A 26,051-nucleotide genomic window follows, 5' to 3' on the forward strand; every position below is an offset into this window, starting at 1 on the left:
AGGAGTGGTTCTGGTGAGTCTCCTTCAAAGCGTGTCGCACAGTGCCATGGACGGGGTGGATCCCCTGCCCAGGGAAGAGCCTCCTAACTGCGACCCGAGAGCTTGGCGTGGTACCGTCGTGCCGTCCGCCTGCTTCACTGGGCTCAGTGCGCGTCCGCACCTCACCATGCGCCTCCGTCCTCCGCCTCGGCCTCGCCCGCGCCTCCAGCTCAGCAGCCTCTCACAGACTCGCTTCCTCACGGCCGCCCAGCCCCCATGCTATTAACAGGATTTAGCTAATTAGCTGCAAGCACTGCTGTTCTCCCTCAGCAATGTAAAGGGTTTACTATTTTTATCTGACTCTGGATGTTTTTGGTTCCTCGGGGATTAAGGTCATAGGGCGCATATTTATTCAGGCGCTGGAATTCTTACATCGTTTTTCCATTACTTGGTTCGGAAGGAGGAGCCTCAGCCTTTCAACTCCCTCTTCTTACCCTCTCGCTGCGCCCTGGGTGCCTGCTCGCCCTCCCTCCCTCCCTCCCTCCCTCCTCGGTGTGGGGAGCCAGCTTCTCTGGAACGAGAATGTTTTTTACTTTCACTAGTGGTACAGAGACATGCTAACCAAACATCTTATTTTTAAACACAAGTGGTGTCCAAGGGAGCGGAGGAGCCGTGTAGTCACTTCATACAACGCACTGTTGTTTATCTGCAAGCAGGAGAGTTTATTCTAATGCATTTTTGAAGCTATTACTTCCATATGTTGCTTGAAAACAAGGATGCTGCCTTGCAGGGCAATTTTATTTTCCTTCAGAAAAACTCTGCATGGGCACAACCCTAAAAAACTTCCAGAATCTGAACTTATGGTATTTCAATAATTCCAATACTTTGAGGTATAGCCTGAAAACACTCCCAGTACAAACCCACCTCTGGTTAACTGAATCATGCTATACACAATGCCTTTTAGCTGGACTGCTGAAAAGAAATGTTTTCATCAGTAGCTTTAAAAATGGGGGAATCAAAGCACCTTTTTAAGAGTTGCCACTCCATGGCCACTAATATTTCAGGACTGGTTCCCTGTTGGTGCTTAACTGCAGTTAGTGAGGGGATTAACTGCTGTCATTTCATTTGCTTCCTCGTGGAAAAAATGCACATTAAGAAGCATTTTCTTGTGTGTGGTATTTTAACATCCATGTGGGATACAGTAACACTCAAGTGAGCAAGACTCTGCTTTAGAAATGCACCTCCTGCAGAAAGACACTGAGTTTGTGATGAGCCTCAGATCCTGTAGGAATTTCTTAAAGAGTCTCAAGCTGGTTGTCACAGTCATGCCTTCTGCTCTTAATTTAAAGTTTTACACATATTGCCATTTATTTTGCAGAGGAGCATAGCTCCTGATCACAATCTTCACCTCATGGCCATTAACCTGCTGGTTGCGTGGGCTCCAAGCAGTGGAGGGCCTGGCAAGAAGAATGGAGATTCTGAGCTTGGCTTGACAGGAGCTTCCCAAAGACTGCGGAGCGTGCCCGAGGGCTGGGCCACGCTCCTGCCACCAGGTGAGCTATGCCATAGAAATCATCTCCAGCTGAAATATGCCAAAGGATTCATTATCTCCAGCTACAGCTTCCCAGAGGCTGCTGGCTGAGGAAGGTCGCAGGGCTGGGGCTCAGGTGAGAAGCAGCCCTGCGCGGGCACGCGGTCTCTCTTTGTCCGGGGCAGCAGAAGCACGGGCTACCAGGCGGGGGGCAGGCGGGAAGGGCGAGAGCTGAGCTGTGTGCGTGGGTCTGGGAGCCCTCGGCCATGGGTGGGAGACGCGCTGATGCCCGCTGCAGGGCGGTGCTGGGGCTGCCCCGTGCAGACAGAGCCCCAGACAAAGCCCCTCGGGTGGGATGGCAGCTGGAGCTGGGGCTGGCGCAGGAGCCAAATTCGGGGTTACCCCGCTGTTGGTGATTCACCAGCAGATGTTAGTGTTTAGATTGTCTTCTGTAACACAACCTTGGCCAAGAATCTGAAACCTCACCAAGTTATGGTTTAGTCCTGATTTTCTGGTCATGCTAAACTCACCTTCATTAGCAAAGTAATTTATAAATTATGACCCTCTTCCTCCCATCTTCCCATGCATTAAGGCACCCAGGTCAATGATCCGTAAAGCCTGCATCAGTTCTGAGTCCTCTTCCTATCTCGTCCACACTGTAAAATACGCTAGAAAATAAGAACAATTGACAAAGAAGGCAGAGGAATATGGTACACATTTAACAATAAAATTTCTATATAGAATTCCATAGTGTATTGAATCTATTTAATGAGTTTTCTAGATTAAGCTGAAGTCTAGGGAATTTTTATTATAATGCCATATCCCATAAAAATATCTATGGTCCTGTGAGAACAGACACCATATTAATCTATTTCTTTGATGTTAGCTGATTAGGTAATAGACTTTTTGCAGCAATGATATTGACACTATTACTCCTTGTGTAATTCAGTTTAAAAAAGTTCTGTTCCTCAATGCCTTCTCCATCCCAGCCCCACGACATGGTGCAGGAAGGGTGTAAGTGCAAGTGGCTGTGTAATCTACGGGGCAGGTATACAACCCTCATTCTAAACTACGTCAGGACAGACAACGTTTATATTTTTCTACCAACCCACGGGCAGATCACGAAGGGACGGAGAAGAGCAGCCTCCTAAGGACAGGCTGCACTTTGCCAACCCAGTTCTGCAGTGGGGCCAAGTTTTGTGGCCCTTCACAGCTTCTGCTTCTGCAGGAGCTATGGGGAGGCACATCCCGGGTCTGGCCTCCTTCGAGCCAGTTTCAGAACGCGAGGAGGATGCAAAGCCTGCTGCTGTCTCCTTCCCACAGTGTCCCACTGCGGTGCTTTACCACCCAGGGTTTGAGGTTTGCTTAATAGATTTGAGGAAAAACAATTTTTCTAAAAAAATCTGGGTGTAGAAAAAGAACAGGATTTGTTAAGCTGGGGTACCTGATAGCTTGTCTCAGGCAGTGAAGGGTTAGGAGCCCTTCGGGGAGAGCAGAACTGGCCTAATCACATGGACACACACCCAAATTACATCATATTCCTTGTTTAAGAGAGATCAAATTCTGAGAAACATTAAGTGGCTTAAAATACAAATGAATTGCTTCCCTGTATAAGATCTGTGTATGAACTGTTTGCTCATGAAACCGGGGCTGAGGCAGCCCCACAGATCCCCCACCAGCCCGTTGCTGCCGCCCACAGCAGCCAAACCGTGTCCCCGCAAGGTCACGACCCCCCCCGTCCCTGCTGGGGGAACTGGCCAGACCCTCCCGTGGGAGTGGGACGTCTCTGCGGCACCAGCCGCCCCCGCAGCTCCCGCCCCGGTTGCTCTGATTTGGTGCCTGGTGGCATTGCCAACGCGTCCCGCCTTCAGTAACAGGTCAGCCCCGGCAGAGAGTGGCCGCCCAGGGCATGCTCTGCACCTCAGCACCACCTGCCTCTGCGCCGGCTTTACCACCAGGACAGAATTCATTTAAAAAATAAGAATAGAAAATCCTGACAGTCCTCTGCAGCCATCCAAAAACAATTTAATAATGTAAAATGACCAAAGGATGGGTAATCCTTCCTATGATGAAAGTTGCTAACCTTCTGGGACAAGGTTTTTAGAAATTTTCATCATGAAATTGCTTAGCATAAGTCGTTAATTCTCTTAGTGTGCCACCACACAGCTCACAGGTCCCCTGTGGTTTTCTGGTTTTTTCCTTTGGTTTTAGGGAAATTATTGTCCTACCAGGCATAAACTTTCAATATAGTAAATACAACTTTTCAAAACCAATATATGTGATTGCATAATTGTTATGAAAATGAAGGACTGATACCACAGAGCAGAGTTGGGTGGTTCTTAATATCCCCTAAACCACTCTTTGCTGTTCCACCAGAATCAGCTGAAAGTACTCCTCTTTTCCTTTCACTCTATATAAGAGCTGGAAGAAATGGTGTAGTCCACAAACTGCCTCAAAGATTGTTACTGTACTCTGGGAGATAGTTATGCAGAAGAGTAATCAGTGGTTAGCTATTTATATCCTGCTTTCTCTAATCTGTTCCATTTATTTATAAAACTTTCCATATCACGCCTTCATATACATCTCTAAAGCCGTGTAACAAAGGGACTAATCTTTAGCAATGAGAACACAAACCGAGCTCGTCACCAGCAGACAGTGACATAAACCGAGCTGTAATCAATTTTGAGTGATCTCAATAGAGGGAATGCAAACGGGGTCTGCAGTGTGCTCAGTGCTCTGCAGAGAGGGCAGGCAGGAGCGCGCCGGGGCTGCTGCGCCTTCTCCGTCTGCGCCTTCTCCATCTCCTGAGGAGTCCTGGGACTGCAGCAAGGTAAAGGTGTTTGCCTTTGGGAAGCTGTATGTCCTTACTCTTTTACCATGATGAAGATGGTCTTTAAGTACTTTTTCACAAAAGATCTTAGAGACAGAACATTGGCTTCACATACTGCCTTAAGGAGGACAGGGGGAAAGCCAAAGGTTTTCCTCCTCCTCCTCCTCCTCAGGACCGAGAGCCCGGCGAGGCTGCATTCAGCAGCGCTGCGGTCCCTGCCCACCCCAGCACTGCCGTGGCTCTGCCAGTGTAAGTGACGGATGGACAAAGGCAGGTTCAGTCGAGGGGCACAGTTCTTTGCCCCTGAACATCAGCAGCCTCGGCAGCTTTCCTGAGCCTGAGGGTGTTCAGACTTAGGACATTTGAAGCAAACCCAGGATGGTCAGAAGTGCTGCACCTTCATTTACTAACCTCCTCTGTGCTGAAGCAAGGCCCCAGTGGCTCCTGGTGACGCCTCTGCCGCTTGGGCCTGCCGCAAGGCCCCGGCACAACCGCTGTCCCGGCAGCGCTCGGCATAACAGAAAACCACTCTGGCGGCTGCTCCATTTGTTGCCGTATTGGAATAAGTTACCACTCGAGCCATATTTCATCTAATAATATATGGTGTTGCAGCTTTCCAATGCTACAGGCACAACCTTTCCCGATTCCTGTTGTTCAGAACGTGGCTTCCTGCTCCAGCGGGTGAACAATGCTGGGAATGGCGCGCGTGATTTCCCGGGGCACTGTCCTTCTACCTGACACCGCTTTCAGAGGGTCAAGACCACGCAATAAACAGTTATTCCGCCCTTCTCCGGGAACAGCTGAGTGCCTTTTGTAGGTGAAACACCCTGACGCATAAAGTCTATACAATGCTTTAGGATTTCTCAAGAAGTGCTTGCAAGGTATGGCTGTTTATGAGCTGTACAAAAGTAAATATTGGATGGCCTTTAGCACTGGAATAGAGACCAGATGGATCTATTCAGACCTAAATCCTCATAAGGGAAAGAACTGTGGGAAGAGAATGAAAAAAGAAACTCAAAGAGGTGGGAGACTGTACAAGAAATCTTTTATTCTGCAACAAGGTTAAAAACAGAAGTTGCAAACACAGTCTGGGGGGGGAGGGCAGCTGTTTAGCTTCTACAATAATACTTAGTTTGGCTTAAGTTTAGAAAGGACAAAATTCTCTGCTAATCTTTATTTGGTATGTGACAAACACTAACAGAACAAACTTAAAAATCTGTAGATCAGGTTACACCTCAATTATTATAGGAATTCAGTTAAGTTTCATTTGGAAATGTGTGTGATATGACACTACAAAGTCAGTCAGAGCTTAAGAACCCACCAGAAATGGATGACAGCACTAATACTGCTGTAAGAGCACTTGAGGGATGCCGGGTAGGGAAAAATAGCAGTATAATGGCAGAACTAAGCTTTAGTGAAAGACATGATTAGTCAGCAGGCTAAAAAGCCTTACACTGGGCTCCAGGCAATACAGCAGTGGCCGTGTCACTGCCTGGGGCCGTGTGACTGCCTGGGGCCGGATCACGCCGTGCAGCGTGTGAACCGCTGTGTCAGTCCTCCTCACCGTGCTAATGCAGAGAAGGCTTTGCTGGAAATACATTTTGAACGATGAAGAAGAAAGTCACTTGTTCGCCCTGTCCCCCTCTCTCATGCTAGCCAGTTTAAAGCCCAAGAGCACCCTTGTGCTGCGGAGCACCTCCGTCCAGTGGCAGCAGTAGTGTCACTGAGGAGAGTTAGAAAGCCAGTAATGCATAGTGGTGAGAATTAGTGCAACTGCACTAAGTTACGAGCGGTGTGGCACAATGAGAGAGTGAAAGAATCACAACACTGAATGGCAGGGGAGTTTTAATAACTTTTCTGCAACTGCCTAGACTTGAGAATGACTAATGTGTACCGTGGTTGCTATGTAAATGTCACTAACAGCCAAGTGTCAGAGGACAAGGTGCCGCACAGCCCTACCTGCTTTATCTCACACACACTCAGAAGGGAAGAATGGGGAAGAGGCGGCATTAACTCTCTCTCTCGTGTACATCGAATAAAGCTAACGTGGTTTAAGGTGAGCGTGTACACACGATCATCAGGATGAACTAACAATCATGCACTTTTCTTCTTGCTCAAGACACTTTTGACACGAGGCTTTTTAAAGAGCTCTGTTATTAAAAGGAGACCTCTCACAGGCACCAGCACAGCAATGCCCCTCAGAGCCCGTGGTTTGTGAGCTGCAGGTTTTGGTCTGTCTGCTGCGTTAACACAGAGATGTTTACCAGCTGGTAAGGCATGTTCCGTTCAGCTTACCCCTTTGCTGACAGCAGCGAACTGCAGTACGCTGCCCTGGAGAATGCCACAGATTGGAGCTGCTCCCAGCACTGAAGACGGCCCCAGTCCAGTGTTTCGATCGAAGTCTGAAGTCTGCGTGGCACAGAGCCACTGAGGAAATGCTCAGAAACTCCACGCACAGTCCTGCTCACTGATTGCCAAAATGAAACAAAATCTGCGCTCATCACGTCGCGCTTCCCTTATTTCCCCACGAGAGATTCTTAAAAAAGGAAAGTTGGGGTTGTCATTTCTTGTTCTGTTTTTTATAATGAACAGGAATGCCTTTTTCTGCAATTAAAACATTTTCTGTTTGCAGTGCACCTACCGCACGTTCCCATCTGTAACCGTGAATTCCCCGACATACTACCCTGAGTTTCTTTCCTCTTGGAGTGGACATAAAGCACAGGGAAAATATAAAAGCAAGTGATTAGAGAGGCCTACTGAAAGGAAATTGATTTTTAAGGATTTGGCCTGACGAGTTGCTTTTGAGTGCTCTTTGAGGTTTTCCTACTACCAGACTTCTCTGCTGGGAAAAACTGTGGGACTCCAAATTTCAGAGTGTGATTTTTGAGGTGCCTGGCACAGGCATTCATCCCAAGACCCAGTGTGCTAGCTTTCTGAAGGGCAAAACTCCACAGATCATCAGCTGTGTTAAAGCAAACACCTCCAGCTTCTGCAGTCCTTCAGCAGCTGAAAGAAATAGAATTTCACTGAAGATATTAGTTCTGTGATATACTTTCTGATCTGATTTACTCCTACATCTGTCTGCTTAGCATGAATTAAATCAGGTCCTACTCATTGCATAAGTGCACAGTGTCTTTTCTGTAAACCAACCTTCCTACAAAACCATGAGAACAGCAACATTAAAACAATTTCAGGCACACTGGAAAACATAATGGTGCACCTGGAAATTTTTTTGAACAATGAATTCAGTAACTACATTTCATTTATTTATTTCTTCAGGGCATTTTTCAGAGCATAGCGTTGGCTGTCACTGGATTTAGTGCTTGTTGGGGTAAGGGCTGCCCATTCTGGGAGTTACAAAGAATCTTCTCATCTGTGTCACAGATTGAAGACCTTTGATCCAGTGGCAGCATAAGAGAATTTTGAATAGAAGCAGCAGTATTTGTAACCGTTACAGCAAATAGTCACAGTTGGTCAGAAGCTGGATGTGTCAGCTTCTGTATCAGAAGACCAGTATTCAATATTTGCAATTGGTTCTGATTCAAAAGTGAGCAGCAATGGTTGTTTTGAGGCCAAGCTGGGGGACTGCAGTGGTCAGGATGAGTGTCCTGTTCTCCCAGCCCCGGCGTTACCCAACCGAGAGGGCCTGGGCTGCCCCTTCGCATCGTGTGTGCTCCTGCTGCGGGGTGGCCCCGGCACCCCGAAAAGGGGGTGAGGAGGGAGGAGGAGGAGGAGGAGGAGGAGGAGGAGGAGGAAGGTGCCGGTGCGTTCAGCACCGCCGGTCCGGAGAGCGGCGCGGGGCGGGGCGGGGCGCAGCCCTGGAGGGGACCTGTCACCCCTCTGTGTTACCCCCTGCTGCATTACCCCCTGCTGCATTACACCCCTCTGTGTTACCTCCCTCTGTGTTACACCCGTGTTACCCCGTCTGTGCTACCCCCTGCTGTGTTACACCCCCCTGTGTTACCCCCTGCTGCATTACACCCCTCTGCATTACACTCTGTTATCCCCTGCTGTGTTACCCCCCCGTGTTACCCCCTGCTTCCCGCGGGGTCACCCTCCTGCTCAGCGAACTGAGCAGCACCGAGACACGTTTAGTTTCGGTGGCTGAGGACACGGCCTGGGGCTGCGGATCCTGCCGGCGCGGGCTAGGGTCCCCGCTGCTGGGTGGGGGACGCGCCACAGCCACCCCCAGCCCCATGGCCTCGCAGCTGGGCCACGGCCGGGGCCTCCCCTGAAGGCCCAGGCCAGGGGAGGCGGGAGGATGCACTGCCCTGCACGAACTCTGCCAACACCCCGGTGCCACCAAGGAGCAGCTGTCACTGGCTCTGGCGGTTTTCTCCTCACCGGGACAGGCACCTGTGGCAGCGGCATGTGTGGGAAGGGACTGGGAAACAACGGCACAGCCGGCGCGCAAAGGCAGCCTCAACTCTGGCTCATCCCATAATGGCACGCTGGGCTTGCTAACCTTACAAAAATTTAAGTATAACGTCTGTAATTTAACATAGACTTGGCCACACGTAGCTCTGCAAAGCCACTGAGCCCGCCGGTGCCAGCTGTGAACGAGCAATGGTCCCGGGGCACCGTGGGGCACAAAACCCTCCTCACCGCTTCACGCACGGCTTGGGGGACACTTTGCTTCTCCGTGCCAGAGACAGATCACGCAGCGCAGATCTGCTGAGCCACCAACAGCTTGAATGTTTATCAGCTGTGATTTCAGTGCTCCAACTGATCATCTGCAGCTGTAGAGAATCACAGCAAAATGCTTTAAATACAAATTGTGCTGCAGGTGTGGGGACATTAAGATGGGAGCCTCACATTCAGGGGCAAAATCTAGGCAGCTCATTAGGCTAATCCTTAGAAACATTGAAGGATGTTTAGGCCCCAATAACTAAGCAGAAACTGCAGACCCTGTAAGGGCCAACTATATTAAGGAGTCATTGTTCATCTGAAGGGTGAAATCTGAACAGTTACAAAGATATTTTTAGTCATACAGGAGCTTGAACGTTGCCAGAACACAGGTGCTAAAGTACGCCTTAATGTTCCGACATCGTTAAAATGCCGTGCGATGTGTGGAGAGTTGGAGAGTTACCTCAGCCCTGGCTGCCATCTCAGCTTCAATACCCTCGGCACCAGGAATAGCAGCAACTGTACCAGGGCCAGCTGGAGGTTTTTCAAATCAAATGCAAGTATTTTTTTCATACCTGTACTTGCTGTTTCCCTTTCATTTCTATTAAGGGAATCAGTATATTTTCCTCTGTTTTATTGCATACTTCAGTTAATGATATGGCTGTTCTCTGCTTGCTCACTTGGAAATATTTATGAACTGTATTAATGTGCCTGCTCGCAAGACTCCCTCCCTCTCTGGTCCTTGCTTCCAGTGAGGATAGCTCTGATGTACGCATGGGCAACCGAGTGGTGTGTTTGAAGTGTGCACAGCAAGTCTCGGAGGCCAATGGTGCTTGTTGGGGCCCTGAGGGCCCTGATCGGCCCAAATGCCCCTGACCAGCCCCAGCTGGACACCTCCACCCATGGCCTGGGAGCCCATTTCAGCTTGACCAGGAGGCTCTGCCCTGCCGCCCCTCGGGGAGTCCCAGCCCTTGTGCTGCCCTCCCAGTGTTCTCGTACTCGTGTCTGAACATCTAAGATTTGAAAAATCAGTAGGGAAACATCTTCTCAGATTGCTGTACAGTTTCTCCCCATTGAGCTCTTTGCAGCTCAAAATTGGCTCCCCACAAAACCGACCATGTTATGGACCCAGATATGGGTTCAAAACCACAAATAGTTTTAAGAACATTTATGACTGACTTCAGAATTTTGAAATTTGGCTTTTGAATCTTGGAGGCTTCTTTCCCAAGAGTCCAAGTCTGTGTGATGTAGAGCAATACAAAATGAAGCAATACAAGTGAAGATAGTGAGAAACTGGCACTCTCAGCTGGAAAGCTCATTACCTGGCCTATAAACGATGTCTAGTGATGACCAGTGCTCACCTGGACTGATTTCAGATGCTTCAGGTCTTACACTTCTTGGACAGCTGTCCTGAACAGTTATCACAGCAGCTATATACCATGAATCTTCATTTTTATGCACAAAATATCCCATAATGGACAGCAATAAATTTCTGTTGAGAAATATAACTGGAGCTGTATCCAGTTCAGAAGAATTTAAAATTACTTAAAAATAAGTAAAGGATGTGTACCTAGCACCTGAAATCTGCAGGACTCGGTTCAACGTTAGCAGCCCATAGTCTGAAGCACAGATCAGACCCCCAGCTACCAGGTTTGGGGTTTTCCACCTCTGGTTCCTGTGGCTCCAGGAACAAAATAAATTCAGGGAGCAGCCACTTGTGTGACCCTTTCTCACTTCCAAAGTGTGAACTAAAAAAAGACAGTGAAAACTCTGAGACCATTTCCTTCTAGCTGTGTTTTGCAGTCCAGAAAGTATAAAATGGCCCATTTAATCAAATGCTGGGATAAGCTCACAAAGCCCACGAAGATCCCTCTCTGAGAAGAAGAGAGTCCATCCCTCAGGGTTATAAAAGAGCTTTCAAGCAGCAAAATATTACATTGCATTTAAGGGTTTTAATCTGATATACTTTTGGGGTTTTGTTGTTTTTCCTGCCAGTATAAAAAGCTCTTCATAAAGATCTTTCTAATAAAAGCATAAGCCAATTAGTAAAGCCATAAAGACAGTGATGAAAGTAAGTCAAATATGATTACAGAGGAATTGCATAACCGGCCTGTGAGTGCTTCCTCCATTATCCCTTCGCAATGGACAGGGAGCCCTCTCTGCTCAGATGGGAGTCGGAGCCCCAAGCGCTGGCCCCTGCACTGCTGCACCCCAAAACCACTGGTAGCCACAGCTTTGTCCACGCTCTTCAGAGGTGCAGTGGTAGGTTGGGGATATCCCATGTCCCTCCTCTGTGCCAATTTCAATCACATTTTCTATGAACCTGCCAATGACTAATGCCAAGTAACTCCTTGTTATCTTACTTCTGCTCTATCTCAGTAGGAAAAGCTGTGAAAATATTGGAACTTGGGTCAAAAATGCAATAGCCCCAACCTGCAAGACAACTTTTCCATGGCATCTATGCAAGCAGCTGTGTAATGAAAATTCATGGGGATAGTGATGTTGTGTGCTTATCTGACCCTCAGGCTTACTCGAAAAATTCAGCCTCAAGACCATTTTTTCCCTCATAGTGGCAAAGCTACTTAGAAAAATCTAACCTGATTCTTGAGCCCTCTTGCTCAAATTTAATATTCAAGGCAGGCACCAAGACTGAAAATACTGAGACTACACTGTCTGGGTTACAAGTACTAGAAAACCAGGAGCTGTAACAGAAAATGTTAGGCAACCTTAGCTAGTAGTGGTGCTTCCCCTACAGTAACAACACTGATCGACACCCATCTGCCTTCCATCTCCATGCGGAAGAGAAATAACGTGATCTGCATTTGCACCTTCAGCCCACTGGACTTGGCCTGGGGGTCAGAGCTGCGAATCTCTGGGGCTGGGGACGGCGCTGGTGTGGATACAGCTGGCGGCCATTACGCTCCTGCTCGCTGAAGGGGACACAGAGCGGCACTTTCAGACTTCTTCCTATTTTCACCATCATTATACTGTAACGTTTCCTCTTGCGAGTTATCCATTGCAGTGTCTGGAGCAAAATTAAGTATCAGCTCTACAGTAGACACTTGGGTTTAACATTCATGTCAAAGGTCACACAGTTTGGACTTCAGCATGTTTTTACCTATTACTCTTCACCATTGCCACTGGCAAACTTTTATATTTGGACATAGATTTGCCCCCCCCCCCTTTTTTTTTCCCCCCATGTATAGATCTTGTTCATCTGAATTTACCAAGTACCAGCACTGCACAATTTATCTTTGCAAGATTAGCTCATGTCCCCTCCACACCTCCCCTGCTCTACAAAGTGGCTGGCAACATGCATCTGCCCTCAGCATCCGTACTGGGCTCCTGCAACAGCGCAGAAGCACTGCTTCAGTCATTCCTTGCTTTCTCCAGTTGGAAACATTTCTTACTAATCGTATGTTGCCTTTTGCTGGGATGAATGAATTCTGGCTCTGGATAAAACAGCAAAACACTGGCTGCAGTCAGGACCCACTGCCTGAAACCACGTAGTCTGCGTTCTGCGACTGCCGAGGCGCTGCCCTGCCCCGCTAACGGGAGCAGCTGGTGCTGGGGGACGGCAGGGCAGGAAGGGCGGCGTGTGCGGGGCACCGGGCTGCATCACGTCTGCTTGGCCCGTGCTTCCCCGCACGCACCCACAGGCCTAAAATATCACTACACCTCGCTTAACATTCAGCATTTCTTGGTTTTGGAAACAGCTTCTATTATAATCTGTTATTGGGCGAGTCAGCTCTTAGGAATTCTTTTGAAAATGCTTTATAGATGATGCTGTATTTCATGTTCCTGTTTTCTCAGGTTTTACCCACCCCTTTCCTGGAGGAAGGCAGGGGACTCACAGACGTCAGCCCAGTCATCGGTCAGTCACCGTGTTACGCAGTGGCGACACTTCTGCTCTGTGGTACTCCCCCTGCCAAAGAAACTGGCAGAGGATGCCCATGCTGTGGCACGATGACTGCTGCCTGGGCTCCTCACAAGTAACTTCTTGTGGTCTGCAGCCACTTCCTATTCTAGTTTCCTGCTCCTGAGCGCCGCCAAACTTTTCACCTGGATGCCATATGGCTCCGGATCCCTTTCCAGCTGGGTGTAATTTGACACAGCTTCCTCCAGCATACCCCAACTTTGATGTAATCGCTGTGGGCTGAAATTTGTAAGACTTTTGCGCCAAAAACACAGCAGAAAATGTTCCCCTGCACCCTTTATGTTCTTTTTTCCTGTGTGTTAACATGTCAAGATACATCAGGATGGTATGTTTGATCAGCGCATCTTTGGTACTTCTGATGGCCGCATCCAGGTAAGATCACAGTGCCTACAGTGCAACTTCATGCAAGAGTTGTCTCGGGAGTTGCACAAAACCTTAGGAGAAATTGTCCAGGAGTCCAGCAGCGTTTAGTGCCTCTGGGCATGAGCATACTCTGCGCCGCATTTATCTGTATGTCACAGCTCTCTGGAGGTCAGCAAGTCTCCCACATATGAGGCAGCCTTACACAATTTCAACTTGTTTTTTATTTAATTGTATATTTAATTTGTACTTTCTAGCAGAGAAGGCCAGCGGTCACGATCTAGCAGAGCTTTTGCCATTCCGCTACCTGAGGGAGTTTGCCCCAGAGAAGAGGCTACACAGGACTGACCCCCTCACACCCAGCGTCCCTGGCAGTGCCCGGGTGACCCACCTGGGAACACACCCCAGCACGGGGAACGGCGCCGCAGGACGGTGAAGTCGATGCTTCCCCGGGCCAGTAGTACTTGACAGTATTTATTTTCGCTATTGAATCGAGAACAATTTTGCCTTTCTTTCACCAAGCAGTGGCTTCTCAGACGCGGGCATCCACGGCAGTCCCTCGCTCTTTTCGTAGCTCCAAGCTGTTTGATCCTGTGCGTGTTTCCAGTCACCCTGGCTTGGCAGCGGGTATCGGGCCCCTTCTCCAAGCCGCAGGATCCGTCACTTTGGCGATTCTGCTCCCTGCCCTCACCCCTGTTTCCAAAGCCCCCTCCCGCAACGCACTGGCCGCCTGGCACGGCCGGGCCTGGTTCCTGCAGCCCCAGGTGCTGCAGGCCCCGCTGCGCCTGCGCTGCCGTGCTGCGGGCCCTGCGGCATGCGGAGAGGAACCGGCTGGGGCCGAAGGTCTGGCCGCTGGCTCCTGCGCACGGCTACCCACAGCCACCACAGGGGAAGGGGCTGAGCTCAACCGCCTCCCACTGCGGGTGGAAGGAGTGTAACCATAACCCCGCGGGACCGGGAGGACGTGCCTGAGATACCCCTTAGATACTTCTGGGTCCCTGCAGCTTGCCAAAGAGGGGCGAAGAGGCTTTCTGCTGCCCACAAAACCTCACTCACTGCAAGCATGAATAGAGAAGCTCGTTTGCCTGATGCTCGGGAGAGACTTGTTAACCAACCATAAGCACACTTTGACGATTATGATGCAAAATACAATAATTTTTGTGTAAACCACGCCTGAAGGCCCATGTGGGACACACGTTTCCTTTGCCTTGTTTGGAGCTGTACGTGATTATTTGCTGCCTGTCAGACTCCCTTCCCTGGGGAGAGACAGGCAAGATCTGAGGAGAAATAGCGTTCTGCTGAGGAGCAGTAACAATCTCTTTATTTCTCTGACAGGGACATTTCTCCAGCCGAGCCCCCTCGTTCCACGTGGTGTGTTCCTACTCAGCATGATGGGTGATTTCCCTTGTCACCTCTATACAGTGTGTGCACCCCATGGGCCCTCCCCGCCGTGCTTTCTGCCGCAGTACCCCTGGCTCTGCCTCCACATTTTGTTTTCCCCTCAGTTTTGCGTATTTATGCAGTGACTCAAGCTCGGGTTTCCAGTTTGCCCCGCTCTGCTCAGTGACTGTCTGTATCGTTTCTGCGCTCTTTCGGCAACGGCCTCGGCAGCTCCGAGATGCCGTGAGACCCCCACAAGCCTTGTGACAGGAGCTCCTGCACATTTTGTTCCTATTACTAATCAGCCATGAAATATAGATAATCTTAGGAGCCAGCTATTTTGCAGTGTAGCGAAGACTGATTTATCACTTCTCTAGTTCCTTGAGCGAAGTTACGGAGAGGATTCCCTTCACAAAGGGCACTTCGCACGCCGATGATGACTTCGGTGCGCTCCCAGGCTCTGCGTGGGTCATTTCGCCCCGCTCCTCCGAAGGTTCGGTTCCGCCGGGGCCAGGAGCGCTCTGCCCGGCACTACCGGCAGCTCTCCGGTCTCCCGATCTTCGCGGCAGAACCTCGCCGGGGTTCTGCACGTCGGCAGCCCGCTGCCCCCCACCGCTCCCCGGGCACGCTCCCGCCCAGGTGAGCGCCGCCGGCCACGCCAAGCCCAGCCCAGCCCGGCGGGGCCCGGCCCAGCGCGCTCGGCCGGCGCGTTGGCGTTGCCCTTTTAAGAGCGGCGCGGGGCCGCCGTGACGTCGCGCGCGCACAGCCCCGGCCCGGCCCGCCCGCCGCCGCCAGAGCCGGGAGCGGCGGCGGCAGCAGCGCGGAGCGCGCAGCGCCCGCCCGGCCCGGCCCAGCCCAGCCCCGCCGAGCCCAGCCCAGCCCAGCCCGGCCCGGCCCGGTCCCGCCGAGCCCGGCCCCGCCGCGCCGGCACCGGCCGCCCCGTCCCGCCGCCCTGCCATGCGCCGCGGCCCGGCGCCAGCCTCCGCCGGCGGGAGCCGTCCCGGCAGCAGCGCGACGGCGGCGACGGCGACGGCGGGCGAGCGCTGAGCGAGCGCTGGTCGCCGCGGCCCCGCAGCAGCCGCAGGGCGGCCGGGCCCCGCCGCGGCGCGGATGTCCGCGGGCTGCCCGCAACGGGAGGACTCGCCGCCGGCCGCCGCCCCCCGCCCGCGCTGACGGGGCGGGCCAGGCGCCCCCCGCGCTCCCCGCAGCGCCCCGCGCCCGCCCCCCGCGCTCCCCGCAGCGCTTCCGCCCGCCGCCGCCGCCGCCATGGCGGTGAGGGGGGCCGCGGCCGGCGCCGGGGTGCTGCTAGTGACGGCCAACGTCGGGTCCCTCTTTGACGACGTAAGTACCGCGGCCGCGCCGGGGGGGGGACACGCGGGAGGGCACCGGGGGGTGAGGGGGGGGACACCGGGGGCTCCGCCGGCAGCGCCGCCGCCCCCCGTCCCGGCCGCCCCGGTCCCGGCCGGACTCCGGTGCCGGCGGAGGGGGGGTGTGGGGAGGGTCCCCCCGTGGCCGCCCCGTCCGTCTGCCGGGGGCGGGGAGGCGGCTCTGCGGCCGCTGGAAGCGCGACCCGCGCCCCCGGGGAACGCCCGCGGCCGGGAGCATTGCCCGCTGCTGAGCCGGGACACCGGCATCCCGGGCGGGGCGCGTCCTTCGGGCGCGGATTCTCCTCGAATGTCAGATTTTGGGGTGCGCTCGCCCTCGGGGGGGTGCGGGGGGGAACAGCCTGTGCCGCGGGGCGCGTCTTCCGCGCAGGCTGCGGCTGGGCTCAGCCCGGGCGCTCCTCGAAGGCGCTCTGCCCGGCGGGGCGTGAAAACCCGCGGTGATTCCTGGTTAGCGCGGTGTGCTCGGGCAAATGCTCGGGATATTCCTCATCCCGGCAAATCAGGCGAGTGCAACAGTTGGTGCGGCTCGCGGCTCAGCGAAGAGAAGCGCTTTCCTGCGCATTTGTGTGAATTCAGACAGATGTTTACAAGTACCGGCTTCTAAACCCGCGAGGCTGTGCCCGGTAGAGCCTGGCTCTGCTGCAGGCGGTGGCAAAGCACTTCTGGAGCCCGGTTAGGCCCGGCCAGGCAGGGCGAGGGGAGCGTCGGCCGCAGCTGGGTCCCAGCTCGTGCTGCGGGTGTTAGGGCCGGCTTGGTGCGGGAGGCTGGCGTGCCAAGCAGATAACTCAGTGCGCTACAGTAAGCCTGGGGTTTTTTGTGCTCCTCCCCTCCAGTCTTCAAAGTTTGCTTTGGTTTTTTTTCATCATCTCGAAAGCTGACCCGAAGTACACCCTTGATTGACAGCTGTCTAGTCAAAGGACACAACTCATCTTTTCACCAACTTTAGTAAACCTTGACAAATTATCACTGCACTTATTTTTACGCTTAAATGTGTCAGTTCCTATTAAACGAACGCTGTGGAAACACTCATTTCATGATCGTTTTCATGAGCGTGGCCCCAGGCTCGTGCAGTATCTATTTGTGAGTAAAGCTGCGTGGTGCTCGGCAGGAATTCTGCAGGTAATTCCTGCCACGTGCTCCTGTTGCCTTGGCCAGAGCCCACAGCTGGCACCTCCCATTGAGCCGAGCCTGCTGCCCGCCCCGAGCCCGCTCTCCCCAGTTCAGTGCTCTCTGCCCTTGGCCGAGGGTGATGCGAGTGGCCGCGTTGGAGCACTGTCACTGGAGAAATCCCGTGCTGTCAGACTGAACCATTCCCTGGTTGTTCCTAGCTAGTGTTGTAGACCCACTGGCATCCCCACAGTTGTTGTTTGTCATTCTGTGTGACCAGAGAGGGGAACGCTTCTCCTCTAGCAAGCAACTCCCTTGCAAAGAAAAATTTAGTTTTCTCCAGCAACCAAACCAGGCTTATTTGGATATGTTCCATTGCAGGGTGAGGAGTGGAAAGCCTGGTCTGAACTCTTGTGATTACGCTTCTGGTTTGTTGCTGTTGGAGTTGGGACTGGCCACTGCCCGGTCAGGTTTCTGGAGTGATGTTGGTGCAATTCTGGCACAATAAAGATGACTTCAGGTTGGCTTGGGGACTTAGCTTTCGAGTTGCGCATTGGAGCTGTCAGTGGCTGCTTCCCCTTGTTGGGCTCTTCCTGTTCAGGTGAGGACTAAGTATCTCCTGTGGCCTGAAGTGATTTCGGTTATGAGCAAGGACTCCTGCTCTGACAGACTTCACCTAAGCTGGGCTGCAAAACCATTGCCGGTTCCTTTAATCCATTTTTTTTTCCATTTCTGATTCCAAATTTCAGTTGGTGATACGTATTTTGATTAAACACTACATTTTTAGTCCAGTTTTGCTGGACCTCGAGGCAGTGTAATGTCACGCCTTGTCAGGACACGGCGCAGAAACCCCAAGGGGACAGGATGGTGGGGTCCAAGTGCCCTGCGCTAGCACAGTCCCACCTGCTGCGGCCTTGGGGTGTGATGCGCTGCGGGCCGGGGGCTCTCTGGGGAGGGTCCCTAGGCAAGGTACCCCCGGGAGGGGGGCTGGGCCGGGACGGGGGGGCTCGGGGGGTGGGGGTCTCCGGCTGCTGAAGCTGCCCAGCCCCTCTGGGGCCGTGCTCTCACTCTTACTCCCCACGGGTGGGAGTTCTGCTCGCCCTTCCTGTGCCAGCAAACCCTCGTGTCTTGGCTCGCAACAGACCTTTCTCCGGTTTGTTTAGAGTAGCCTGAATGTTACTGCATGGCGACAGTGTGACTGGCACTTGAGATGTGTTTTGTGTGAGTGCTCTTTACTTGGCCGGCACATGCTGTGTGTGTGAATGGTCTAGAGACCAGTATTTTATGGAAGAATAATTTAAAATATCTTTGGTAGGCAGGTTCATCTGGGTGGGACAGTCTTTCCTAGATCACTGGTATCACTGACGTGGCTCTGCTTCTGCAAAGAGGAGAAAACTGCTTTTTCTTTCCTTTGCTCTGTGATTGCCAGCAGCAAGTCATGATAACATACTGGTTTGCTCCTGCCAGCCATCCACATCCACTAATAACCTGTTGCAGTGCTGACCTGGGAGCTCATGAATAAACATGTTAACAGTGAAGAGGGACTGCGCTGGGTTTGTTTCATTCCTCGAGTAGTTTTGCTGCTTCATTAAAAACGTTAATGCAGTATTAGATCTTCAAAGTTTCATGAACACGTGCACCTCATGAATATGAATGCGTATGATTTTTGGTACGTTCGTGTTTACGTAAGCATTTAATGTTTGTCTTGCTGTATAAACATTTCCTGTTTTTTATCACAGTATACTCTTGCTAACAGCAGAAGATGGAGTTCAGGTTACCTGTGGGTCACTCTTTCTCTTTCTTTCCCCTCCCCTGATGCCCCTGCCCATGGCAGGGGGGTCGGACTAGGTGATCTTTAAAGGTCCCTTCCAGCCCAAGCCATTCTGTGATACAAGGCTCTCCCTCTTCCCCTCCCTCCCCAGTTTCCTTGCTTTCTTTTCTTCCTCTGTCTGCGCTGACAATGTTTCACATTTACCTTTTGATGAGCCTAGCGCTGTAGTGGCCGCAAAGTCCATCTGCCTGGCCCTTCACGGCTCTTACCGCATAGGATTTTAATTACTTTAACGTGCCATTGTTTTTCCCGATCTGCTGTATCTTCTTCATTCCCTTCGCTTTTCAATGGCTTAATGCTGTTTGGTTTTCCCTTGGGACAAAGACCCAGGAGTCAGGTGTGAGCAGGGGACGTTGGGGCCCACGAGAGCTGCCGAGCGACGTGAGCCCTCCCTCCTGAGGGCTGAGTGTAGGTGACCGACGGAAAGTTGTACCTTGCCCCGGCATCGGCAGTGAAACGCCTCCAGCCGACCTATGCGAGACCCCTCCGGGGACGCCCTGGGGCTCGCGGGGGATCCTGGCAGCGTCTGCGGGACTCTGCTCGGGAGGGTTTCAGGCAGCGTCGGGTAAGGGTATGTCAGCGGGGAAGTGTTGGGATTTCACTGCAGGGTTGTTCAGCCCCCAAGCGTGGCGTGGCTGCCCAAGGAGCAGAGCGGGCTGGGTTACAGATGCTCGAGTGGCAGGGTCATGCCTGTCCTTAGCCCAGACAGGCCCCCAGCCATCTGCAGCCAGTGCAGGCAGCCTTTCCTCCCCTGCCTCCACCCTGCCTGTCCGGCAGGTGACTTGGAGAGGCCATGGGACACGTGCAGTGGAGAAACCTCCCTTACGCGTGTCTCCCCATCAGCGCGGCAGAGGAGCTTCGGGTGTTTCAGCTGGATGGAGGCTCACAGAGGTCTTTGCAACTCAATTTTTATTGTTGTCTCAGAAGTTTTGTTACTGTTTGCTGCCCGTTTAGCTGGGCACAGTCACAAATGTTGAAAAAACACCTTAGTGCTCACGCTTGGAAATTGCATCTTACTCTGTTTCAGTTTTAGGTGACTTTAACAATCCATGTTATTTAAACCTCTGCATGTAGATCTTTAGGGTAACGATTTCCAGTAGGCCCGGCAGACTTAGCCATACAAGTTCCAACGTTTCTGCTTGGGTTGGAAAATAGCTCATTTGTTCCAGTTTCCTTTGAAATTGGAATATATGAGCCCAAGTCAGGTAGGTACTTCTGAAAACGTTTCCTTCTGTCTTCATAGCAATGGATGTAGGTGGCTCTCGTCTAATGGGAGGTCGATGCAACTCATCAGTTCTCAGGACAAACTTAGGCCAGGATGGAAGTGTGACAAGAAAGGTAAAAGCTAAACAGAATGTGTAATTTTTTTTAGTTTAAAAAAGGAGGGGAGAAAGCAGGTTAGGGAATTGCTTGCATGGTGCTAGGGTACTGATACTCAAGATCTTTAAGTGACTAACAGCATTACTGTCCTACCTGCATTTTCTCTGCCTGTACAAAATACTGACCTTCATAGGACAGTGCCCAGATGGGGCAGTAAGCTGTCACCTTTCCAAGTGGCCTTGACCTCTGCTGCATTTGGGTGAAAGTCTCCCGTTCTCATACAGTGCACAAAGAGGGCAGGGGTGGAATTTCTTGTCCCAAGTCCTGTTTGTAGTAGTATTATAAGTACGCTTACTGCTTTAGTTCTGTATATGGAATATCCTTTGCTTCTCTTAAGAGTGGAAGTCCATCCATTGAATTTGAAGTAGAAACACTTCCCATAATAATTTTTAAAAAACAGCCTGCTCTTCTGATGGGTGGTGGTCACAGTATAGATGTCTCTATCACAGCTGATCTTAATTTTCTGATCCTGAAATAGTGGGTCTAGTTTTGTTTTGATATTAGATATCCGTGGATTTAGCTGGTATTAGGTGATAAGGATAAGTGTTCTTTTGGCTTTGGGTTTGTTTGGGGTTTTTATTTTTATGTTTCTTCTTTTCCGCTCAGAAATAATTATTTGAATTTTGTGGAGTATTTTGAGTGTGGTAGGATGGAAAATGAATTAATTAGGTTTTGATTTCTAAATAAGTATTAAGACTAGAATGTTGCAAGTCAAAGCACACTTTTTTCTTCAAACCATAGCTACTAGATTGAGTGAAAGATAATGTTTGATTCGTTGTGGTTTTTTTTAAAAAAAATGCATTATTTCACTGCTGAGAAACACTTATTCCATCCCTACTGTCAGGCTGTGTTGATGTTATCTGGAGTGGAAGAGAAAACTAAACAAATGTACCCAGATAAAGGCAATGTTTCTGTGAGATATTTAATCGTACGGGAGTATTTCTGCCAGATTCCATGGGGCTGGCCGTGGCTGAGGGCCCTTGCTGGCGGGGAGGACTGAGCTGACGCTTGTTTTCTGGCCAGGGGGGGTAAGGATAACAGAAGTCTGGAGGGAGGGGGGCAGGGGCAGGTGAGCGAGGAGGGCCCTGGCCTGGCCGCACTGGGGGTCTGCGTGCTGGGGAGCAAACTACTCCTTCTGTGCTCCCCAAAGCTTGCCGGTAGCTGGAGAAGGAGCCCTGGCCGCATTTGGGCCAGTCCAGCTGGCCTGGAAGCCGTCCTGGGGCTGAGCCCGGGGCCAAGCCCGGCGCTCAGCAGCTCTGGCTGGCTCCCGAGGGCGCTGCCCCCAGACCCCGGGCTGTTTATCGCCCTGCTTTCTGGGATGCTGTAAAATTGCGCGCTCCCGACTCAGGACTTCCATTTTAGGAATACGTACCCTTAAGCCATAATGCAGAAGGCCAACGAAGAAGTATTTTTCAGTGTCCTCTATTATGGGAACCCTAAAAATAAGTAATCTCTAACTTCTCTTTATCTGTTTCTGCACTTGTCGCTTTCTATTTTCTGGTTATTTTGGAGTCGTCTTTCTGATTTTAATTTTTTGTTGTGTGAGTGCCACTGGTAATTTCTTAAACATTGTTGCCGCCTTCTGTTGGTTTCGTTTTCTATGGAGGAATCTCAAATCAACTTTTTTCTTAGTTTCTGCTGTACTCACGCTTACGCTGGTTTTTAGGAGACTCCTTGTTTTACTTGGTTCTAAACCCCCTCTGCAGGAAGAGAAATCTTGAGGTAGACCAGAATTCAGTACTATCAAAAACTTCTTGGGCTGTGTTGAAAATGATGGTGGGGAGGAGAAAACTGTTTTGTTACCCTTTTGCAGTGTTTGTGTGTTTGAAAGAAAATATTTGTAGTAATCGAGGGATCTGTTGTATCTTGAGAATTCAGTTGTTGGTAACACGTTACCAGCAGGGTGCAGCTGTTGGCCCAGATGTGCCACTGAATGAAACTGAGTGGTGGCCCAACATGATGGTTTTCATGTGTAGTTCTTCATCTGCTGCTGTGAAAAGGTCTGTTGGTTTGAAACTCCCTCACTGCCCCTTGTTTTCTTTTACTTCTGCGAGCGGGGCTGAGCTCCGGGGGGTGCGCACAGGCAGCTGGAATGGCCTAGGAGGTACGATGGAGCTGTGACAGCAGTAACGTCCATGCGGGTCTTCGTTACTGAAGCGCTTTTTCCAGGTAGATGGGGATAAGTTGCAGCTGTTGATACTCGGGCTCTGAAAAATCTGTAAGATAGCTGCAGGGGGGATTGCACCAGTTTGTAGCTCTTTCTTCATTTGGTCTTTAGGCAGGTGACAGTGTCAAACATGTACAGTGAGAGCCATGCGCTCGCAAGCATGCGCTTTTGACAAAGTCTTTCTTAAATCCTTCCCAGCTTGCTTGAAGATCTGAGTACTTGTTCTGGTTTATAATTCAGCTCTCAGCAACCCCAGCTTAGGCTAAGGATGGCACACCAGTGTGTGCTGGCGGTGTTGTTCGTAACCAGTGCCCCCTGCGCTATAATAAGCAGTGACGGGTGAGAGTGAGTTGCAGGGCAAATTCCCCTTTTAAGTCTAAATGAGGATCAAGACCCGAAGCAGTTGTGCAGTAGAGCAGTGACATGTTATTGTGCATCCACATATTTGTGGAATTTAAAAGCTCTTTTCTGATTTGCCAAAGACTATTGGAGCAGTGATAGTACAGGCAACACAGAGGGTGGGGTTCTTCCTCCAAGTTGGAGTTGTATGCTTAAAAAACCCCACTTTTTCTTTAACAAAAAATAACAAATTTTCTTTTTACAGATATTTTTACAATTCTCTGAGCAAAAGAGTTTTAATTGGGAGCTTGTACAGTGTTTAGCTTCCCTTAAGCAGGAAACTCAGAAGATTATCTTGTAGACCATCTTTCCTCTCCTCCTGATTAAGTGTTACCATTAACAGCAAGAGCACATGTTTACACGAGGAAGTAATGGTGGCAAAGTGCATTATATAATTACAGTTTTCTGTTAATGTGGTTTTATAGGAGGTGGAGTAGAGTTAGCATTTTGTAACTTGCTGGGTTTCCACAAATTGCCAGTATATCAGTGCGATGGTTTAAGAGGATTTAATTCCCAGAATATTTGAATATGAAATTATGCAATGGGAGTAGGGTACCATAGGAAGAATGCTTTACACATGAATCTGTTAGTGTATTAGCTTGTATGAACACTCTCACAGGGGTCAAATTGTAACAGTTTTGTTGCTGTTTCAAAGTTCCCATCATAAATTTTCTTACCACAGAGTTAGACTTCAAAGGGCGTTGCACACAGAATACCAGTCCAGCCCTCACATGTCATGATTTTTCTAAAAGGCTGAACTGTTGTTTACTTTCTTTTTTTTTCCCTTTTATGTTGTTTATTTCATCATACTGTTTATATCTTCCACCCACTGCAAACGTATTTCCTCATTTTATCTCAGATGCTTTCTTTCACTTTCTCGTGCTGTGGATACTTATCTCCTCCTGAAAGCTGTCCCCTTATTCCTCATTTACTATTTAAAGTGAGGAAGTGACTGAGAAAAGCAGCCTTTTCATTTGCAGTTTTGTGTGTGCCTCCAAAGCCATCAGGAAGGCGGGTTTGGTTACCCTGAACACGTGGCTTGTTGCCCCCTGAAGCAGGGATTGAACGAGAGGGATCTGATTTATTAATGCATGTCTGTGGGGTGGGGGTGCACCGGGGAACGAGCCCGTTAAAGGCAGAGCCAGGACAACGTACTGATGGTGAAGTGACTCCCTTGGTGTTACAAAACTGTCCCACGTGGAGCTTTATCTCAGGCTTCGAAATGTCGTTGATCTCAGGCTTCGCAATGTCGTTGCACTGCCTTTAATGCAATGACTGTCTTCTTCTCTATTGAAGAGGTGATTCCATGAGGTTAAACTCAAAGTTTCTTCTCATCAGGGTAGACCAACGTGCCATTCCTTGGCACCCATGTGAGAGGAGAAAGTCAAATGACTGAAGTAACTTGGAAGACAGACTGGCTCTAAGTTTGTGCTCTGGGAGTTGTCTCCACCCCCCCCCCCCAGAAGATCAGCCACGTTGGTCGTAGCTTTACCTTGTCCTCTGCCCCTAAACTCTTAAAAATTCAGGCAGGCATGTCTGACTGCCAGCCCGTTGTATGCTTTTAGTATATGGAAGTTCTCAAAATATATCTACATTAGTGTAGTCTAATATTGCATTGGATATTTTATAACCATCTCACTCCCTTGGTAGAGAATGGGGGGTGTCCATAGAAAAACAAGACTTTCTGCCTTTGGTGACTGCTTCAATGGCCTATCGCAGAGTCATTTAACATCTTTTTTGCATCTTTTATTACTAAAGTGGCAAGGAGTCTTCCCCTGATGAAATTTCCAGGGAAATATGTTATTTCATAGTGTGGAAAAGGTCAGATTAAGCACAATAATCATCAGACTGGGAAAGAGTGAGTATTAAAAGTAAAATGTTTCTTTTACTGCCTTTTTTTCCAATGGTGTATGGTAGTTTTTCAACACTTTTGGCACTGTTTTCATTATTTGTATGTAATTTTTTAGTGTAAATGTACTAGTTAACCACTTTCATCTTCAATATGTTATTAGAAAAGATGTTAAAGTTAAAGCATTTATTGACAGCAAACAAAGGTTATCATTGCTTTTATATGGTATTTTGAAGTCAGATATAATTGATTGTTTTCACTGATGTCTTCAAGTTGTTAAGCACTTCTCTATGACTCAGTCAGCTTTAACAAATAATATCCTTGAAAGCAGAAGATTAAAGCTAAGAGGAATAATTAAACCCATGACAAGACTGCAAGTTTTCTCTCATGGTATAGGTAGCTTACGTGATGGTTCAAACAGCTTTTAGGTGGTATGGCTGATACTGATGCCTAGATATTTACCAAACTTGAGCTCAGCTTAGGACCTGCGTGTTTGTAATACAAGGTGATCCTGACAACCGGGGGGTGCAGTTACAAATGCGCAGATGCAACGGGAAAAACTTTCATTTCACGTTGTGGTTTGTGACTGGAAGGATTTTCACTTCAGACTTTGGTTTGTCCTCAGTAAAACATCTTCTGGTCTTTTCTTGCACCTTTTCCCAAACCGGTGAAAAGCTATCCCGCCTGTATTCCTTGCCAAATAGATGTTTTTAAAGGCCCTGCTGTCCCTACCTTTCCTGTCTCCTTGATTTTCCCTGGTTTCATCGCAGCTTCTTTTCTAATATAGTTCACAGTCTTGTAAGAAGAGGTTTTAATGTGACATGAAATTGTAGCAGGGATAGAAAAAAACCCCATAAGCTGAAAATGAGTGATTGAGAAGGAGCAGCAAGGTGATGATATGGTGAACTGTACAGGTCTGCCTTCTGCCAGCAGTGTCTGGTGGGGCTGGGGCTTCTACCGGGGCTGGGTGTGAGGGAGAGCTCAGCAGTCTGGCCCAGGTTTCTGGTTAAGCCGAGCTTTAGGAGCGAGGTGTCACTCAAGAAGGAGGAGCCCAGATCTCTTACACGCAGGTGCTCTTGTTTCTAGGGCAAGCACACATTTCTGTATTTGCCCACTTCTCCTGTCCATGCTTGAGTCCTGGCCCCAGCGCATTTTGAGGAGGCTGCCCCCCCCACCCCCCCCCACCCCCGAGCGAGCTCCCTGCCCAGCCTCAGGCATGCAGGACCCCCAGGCTGGGGCCGAGAGCCTGGGCATGCTGATCTGGGCCCAGACTCGCTCGCCCTCCCCTGC

General features: G+C 50.2%; 1 protein-coding gene across 3 annotated transcripts in view; it reads left to right on the plus strand.

The window, feature by feature from the left end:
• Positions 1–15,806: 15,806 nt before the first annotated feature.
• INPP5A (inositol polyphosphate-5-phosphatase A) overlaps positions 15,807–26,051 on the plus strand; it is a 251,249-nt gene continuing 241,004 nt past the window's right edge. The window contains exon 1 of one of the 3 annotated variants that reach the window (XM_074831614.1): positions 15,807–15,984. In XM_074831614.1, the coding sequence (XP_074687715.1) occupies positions 15,910–15,984 (75 nt within the window). In that variant the 5' untranslated portion in view covers positions 15,807–15,909. The remainder of the gene's footprint in view (positions 15,985–26,051) is intronic. The other 2 variants (XM_074831617.1, XM_074831616.1) reach the window with 2 other exon arrangements.

The sequence above is a fragment of the Strix aluco genome, chromosome 7, assembly GCF_031877795.1.
Source record: "Strix aluco isolate bStrAlu1 chromosome 7, bStrAlu1.hap1, whole genome shotgun sequence".
Lineage (NCBI taxonomy): Eukaryota > Metazoa > Chordata > Aves > Strigiformes > Strigidae > Strix > Strix aluco.